Source organism: Varroa destructor, unplaced genomic scaffold (genome assembly GCF_002443255.2).
Source record: "Varroa destructor unplaced genomic scaffold, Vdes_3.0 BEIS01000005.1, whole genome shotgun sequence".
NCBI lineage: Eukaryota > Metazoa > Arthropoda > Arachnida > Mesostigmata > Varroidae > Varroa > Varroa destructor.
The window spans coordinates 17875094-17881163 of record NW_019211458.1 but is presented as its reverse complement, the minus strand read 5'-3'; the positions used below and the strand labels follow the sequence as shown (position 1 = coordinate 17881163).

The window sequence follows — 6070 nt, the reverse complement described above, 5'->3', positions numbered from 1 at the left end:
AAAGCTAAAGTAAGGTGGAGTGTTACGGTTCGGCGGTCGACAATTGGACATTGATCGCGCTCGTCAGAGTTGGAATTGACCATGATGTAAAACATTCTCGTCATCGGTTTTGCTACAATGTTTGTTGAGATTTTTAAGTTTTACCCACGAATACAGGACACGAGTGAGCCGTAAGTTGCTTTCGATGATTGCTAATGCCTGCACGGGATCAGATGTATCATTGAGTTGCGTAGACTGCCTGAACAAAGTTTAAATATAAATTGTGCTTAATGTGTAACACTCAAGGTGGGCGTCTAAGTATAATTGCGTATTCGTTATTTTTATGGTACCTAAAATAAGGCCAGTCCAGTACGCGACTCACACGATCTGTCACCCTAATAGATGAATGCACGAATCTGCCATGAGTTGTCTCGTACATGTACGTGTTCGGTTCCAAACGTGTTGAAAAACGTCGTCGAAGGCAGTTCTGAATTTGGGTCAACGGGAATGAATTTGCAGAAGTTGCGATCGCATTGGATATAAAAAATACACATACTGTAACAACTATATCTCAATACCAGCCCAAGCCAGTATCAGCTCTATCATGTCATCGTTCTTCTACGCTCGGCATGCATCTGAATGATGAATGCGTCGAAAGGCCTAGAGTCAATGGCAAAGCGTGGAAAAGTAAGTGGAACTTAATTAATAATATCTAAAAATGTATGATGTTGCTCACCGCATAATGTTACAGTAACGAAACAGTCCTGGCCAGCTTATGACCTTCAACTCAGGAGTGATTGCTTCGTAATCAGCTTTTTTATTTGAACACTACACCCAACTAATAACAAATTATTGCTAATAAGCAGATTAGATTATACGTACGCAGGGTAAACATCAACTTCAAGTTATCATACCTTCGTTAGCAATATAAACAGAATATGAGGAGGTCCAACCATCAGTGAGGCTAAAATCACCTACTCAAGTATTTCAAAGTAAGTGACTTGTGTCAGATCTCAGAACTTATCACAAGTAGATCAACTAATAATCCAGTAAAAAAAGCTACTCATAGGTTACGCAGTGGTGTGTGAATTATACATGACGCCTATAGCGATGCCGTAGATAGCAACAACTAGGCAAACAGAGCTCCGAGTACAATCGTTTTTTTTTTGTTTGTTTCTATATTTTATTAGTTAGTTGTCATTTGTTCATCATTTGTCCGTCTTCCGTAGTTGTTAACGAGTTTTTGCTAGATGAATACTCCTAAACCGGTTTATAGTCTGTTCCATTTTCGGTTACATATAACAATGAGTATGCAAGTTCTCATAAAGTTTCTTATTAAGTAGTGTTACATCTTCTTCATGGTTCTCATCGAACAGCGGAGGTTTATTGAAGTTATAGTGACCATCTGCAGCAGTCCATATCCTGTGCTATTTATTGTTAATCGTTTAAGCACGCGAATAGCGTTAGGCGTCTTTGGGGCTCCATTCGCAGATGACTCGTAGAGAGAAGGAAAGGATGTACGTATCGTTATTTGTTTTTCTTATAGCAGTGGAAGAGTATGGTTCCTCACACTGACATCGAGGTGTCGACTTCAGCCTGTTTATCGCTTACTAAGTCTGTTCATTTAGCAATAGCTCGTTTTTATAGGCGGCTTCGTAAACTTATTTGCCCAGTCTCATCCGGTCTTGCCCTACGGTTGGACATCACACTTAATCATTTTCACGAACCATCAAGAATTTTCTTGTATCGTAATAACACTGGCATTTCAAAGTATCTTCGAGAGAATAATACAATAGCATATTATATAATTTGCCCTCTACTTGTAGTTCTCAGTATGGACTTAGGTTTGTAATGAAACTGAATGTCATTCTTAATCGTACGGTTGGACCACCTGCTAGGTAGCCACTGGATTGATCGTAAGCGCAAAACGGTTGCGATTAGCTTGAGTTACTTGCCCATAGCAGGTCAGTGGAAAATCTGTCTAGGTTCATTTAAAATGCACTCATTTGGCAAAGGCCAAGGTAAAAAGTAATAATACATTCAGAATTATATGAGATTTGGAGAGAAGCCGGCCACAATTTTTAGCGATAGACTGTCTTCGTTGAGGTACAAGAGAGAATATGCTAAACATGGAATTCTCTTCAGCCGCAGCACATAACCAGTTGGTTGAATCTGACCTGCATATACGCTGATAACATTATCCACGTACTAAATAGTTACGTCTAGATCATTTCATCTTTTTACATCATACCGATTAAGCCAATGCAGACCCGCCTAAGAAGCGCGATATTTCCCCTGTCTAACGGTATGACGCCGTTATTTGACAGGATTTCACGCATGTTCCGTAAAAAGATCGATATTGGTTAAGGCTAGTTTGGGTTGGCCTTCGAAACGAATTTTTCATTCGTGATATAAATTGCTTTAAATTGTAATTTCATAAGGATTAGCCGCTTTGAATAACAACTGTTAAAGTGGCTATCGGTAGTTGTCCTCTGTTTTTAATTATCTTCTTAGCGGCGTAAAAATAAATACAAACGCCGCCCTCCATCTATTCTTATGATGCCTATATGTTTGTAAACCCCTTGTACATAGCTTATAATACTAGTGTATTCAGACCGATAAGATTTAGATTTTCCTTTTGCTCTAATATCATACTATCATAAATTTTTATGATTCTTGAGCAATTTCGAAGCGTCTATCAATTTCACATCGCACCGGATCGTATATATAAGCGTCAGCCGGATGCGACCGCAGATGAGTGACTACAGGTACTCACGGAGTCGTCTTACCTGCTGCTTGTTCGCCCCTTAGTCTAGGTGCCCTTGCTTGATTTCTGTATGTCGTCCATCTGGAAAATGCCCCACTGACACTTGGGCAAATACATGCAACGTCTGGCTGTTCTCTTCGTCACATGCGTAATTAGCTCGTTGCAGCATTCGTTCATTTCATTAGTTTTCTCAAACAGACAATGTCCCTGCATATCATCGTGGACTATTTAAACGGATCGCTATTTTTTGTTGCTTTTATTGGGTAACAAAGAAGTCACATGACACATGTATTTTGCTAATATACAGTTTATGATTTATATATTTATCATACACGATGCGGTTCGGACAATATACGGTGATGGCTCACAGTGATCATAATGGAAAAATACACAGGCGTCCGTGCAAGCATTTCATATATATATATATATATATATATATAAAAAATGGATATTAAGATGAAATAAAATTGGTGCCGAAAAAGACATCATCGCCGGTTCTCATCTGTTGCTGCTGACGCCTCCTGTTGACACGGGGAAGTCCATGGGCTTAATGGTAATAACAGCAACTTTAAAAATTAAGTTGCGCATAAATGAGGTTTTTAAATTCGTTCGCTTTTAATAGTGCCCTCATATGCTTGCGGCAAGCATCATCCAAGACAGAGACGTCCAGTGACGTTTAAGCCACCTAACTTTGGTTAGGCGTTAGTAAAGAAAAAGTAGCAAAGGTCAGTTGATAGGTTGAAATCTACCAAATCTATCGGAACAACAGGACAAAAGCGCTTCTGAGTAGAACAGCATGTGTAGAGGGGTAAGTGCGATTTACGAATTTTCGTAATAGGCCGCAAATACGAGCGAACGAAGTAACTTAGGTGCTCTCTAATGGAATCACAAATTTATGTGAGGTTTACTCCTGCTTGTTGAACTTCATGGTAGCTTCGCAATTTTCGGTCTGTTGAATAATCGGCAAGCACAACGACCACTAAAATATATCTATAGCTAGGCACCTACTTCTTTAAAAAAGAAGACTGTGTATGTGATATTAATAATAGTGATAGCCGTCGAGTGCACGACTTAAATAGCTTATCGCAGAATGACCCAGCCTAATATCGTTAAGCTATAGGCGAATAATGTTGATTCAACTCGTTATAACGAGCTAATGGCGTAGGGCCTTGAGCTCGTCAAATACCGGCCTTATCCTCGAGTATCATGTAATACGTTGTATATCTACCTAGTAATGTCTGGCCATTGAAACGGAGCCAATACATAAATGTAATATATGATTTTCTTGATCACAAGAACTTAACCTATTGAAGAGTACACCAGCCTCCCCAGGAATATTCATCATCAGTTGTTTGCATCGATGCGGGACGGTTGTCCCAGGGCATGTCAGCTTTCCCCACTTCACGGCCATAAATTTTACCTGGGGCATCGTGGCAATGCGCATGCACCTGCCGATGGGTCTGCACCTAAAAACATTAACGTAACAAAATTATACTCCAGATACTCATACTGTCTATTAAAAACACACTCTGCTCTACGAGTTACTGGAAATTTTTTCTCGTCTCGAGCACTACAGAAGTCTACGCTTATGAAGATGCCAAGGGACACGTGTATTTTGTCCTACTGGTAGCCATTCCGTTCCTATTATACTCGACACGCGGTTAAGCATTGCATGAGAAGTTTTACAAATTACTAAGAGGGGTTCTAACGATGTAAATATTGCCTATGAAACTCACTTTGCATTCTCGTACTTTACGCGATTTCTGTCGCCAGATTTCTCGCTCGAGCTCAGCCGGGATTGAATGTCGCTCTCGTACCTTTTCCAAGTATGATTCCATCGCTCTTGTCCCGGAATGTTCTTTGAAATCTAGCGGTTCTCTTCCAAACTGAAAGTAAGCAGCGTGCACATTAGCGCCATGGCAAAAAGACACAACAGTTATATATGTATATATATAGAAGTAGTACCTTGTCAAGACAATGTTCAGATGCTCCAAACTCATACAACAATGCAACAATGTCCTTTGTCTGTCGAGTTTCCTTTGTAGCGTAGGCGTAATGTAAAGCTGTGCGACGGTACTGTAACATATTTCAATCGGCAATTAGCAATTAAAGCTTTGTTGTTCTTTATTCATTGTAGTTACTTTTATAATTGTAGCTTCTCAAAACATATATAAACTACGGAAAGTGCTGGGTTTTAATGAAATACGTTCGTACTGAGTCATATATAAAGAAATCCCACGAAGGGACTCCTCTGTCTTTATGTGTATAGCCATCAATGTTGAACTGTAGTTATTTCCTACTGGTTATTTTTACAATGGTTTTGTTGTCTCACGACGATTTCAATAATAACTTTGGTGCCACTCCATTCATATTGCCAGTGGGGCTGTACGTACCTCATCGACAAGGATATCGATGCTTTCAAAGGGTTCCATTGCATTCAGAATTTCCACAACCATTAACTTGTTCTGAAGGAAGACCAGACGGGTAATAGGTTACTTGATTGATTAAAGGATGCGAAACAATAGGTAATTAACACAGGGTATATACTGGTAAGTCTGAAACAACAGCATCTCAACACCAATATAGAGAAAATGTTATAGCTAATTCAGTGATACTGTCTCGGCTTTTCTCCCTGAAAGTTTAATTTTGCTAACAAAGGTGGCAGGTTTACTCAAAGAAACCCGTTGAGCATATAATATCTAAATGGACAAGACGCTCAGTTATGCAGCCCAAGGAATATTGTCGACAGCTGGCAGATTCCGCGGTTGTGGTAATTGTTTTATGATCAAATTCAGAATTTGGCCTGAGCATAGCGATCAGGTTCTCGATATAGGCTCCGTCAAAATTTGTACTATTATTTTTTTCATGTATCCCGAATCAACCCACCCAGCCAGTAGTAGAGATTTCTTGTTATAGCTTATTAGCGGCTATAAAAAGGTATTTCTGCAAACTCTTCTATGGTTTCCAAGGTGGCGCGTATTCTCTGTTGTCTAAAATATGCGACATCAATAGATGCATAAATACACTAAATAATATAATTAGGAAACGAATTAAATTCTTATAAAAAAAAAGGGTCGACGATTAATTGGTCAGTATCGGCCGATAAATAACTTCCATAACATCCTTATACCGTTAGAGGATAAGAGTGTTAAATTGAAATAAAAAAATTACATGGTATAAATGGGAAAAAGGTTCATTTTTAGCTCGGTTTATCCAATGAAACTAGAAGAAAGACGCTTGTACATAAAATAGAGCTACGCTCTTCATTAAGGAGAGCGTTTCTCCGTAACTGTTTACAGCTAAATCGAATTATATTTAAAAAAA

The 6070-nt window shown here is 39.1% G+C and overlaps 1 protein-coding gene across 7 annotated transcripts in view; it reads right to left on the bottom strand.

Annotated features, from left to right (window-relative positions):
- Positions 1-766: 766 nt before the first annotated feature.
- Positions 767-6070, bottom strand: part of LOC111251754 (uncharacterized) — a 13157-nt gene continuing 7853 nt past the window's right edge. For all 7 annotated transcript variants that reach the window (XM_086990125.1, XM_022808693.2, XM_022808695.2 and 4 more), the window contains 4 exons: positions 5140-5211; positions 4712-4822; positions 4483-4632; positions 767-4212 (listed from right to left, as the gene is read on the bottom strand). In XM_086990125.1, coding sequence (XP_086846251.1) covers positions 4051-4212; positions 4483-4632; positions 4712-4822; positions 5140-5211 — 495 coding nt within the window. In that variant the 3' untranslated portion in view covers positions 767-4050. The remainder of the gene's footprint in view (positions 4213-4482; positions 4633-4711; positions 4823-5139; positions 5212-6070) is intronic.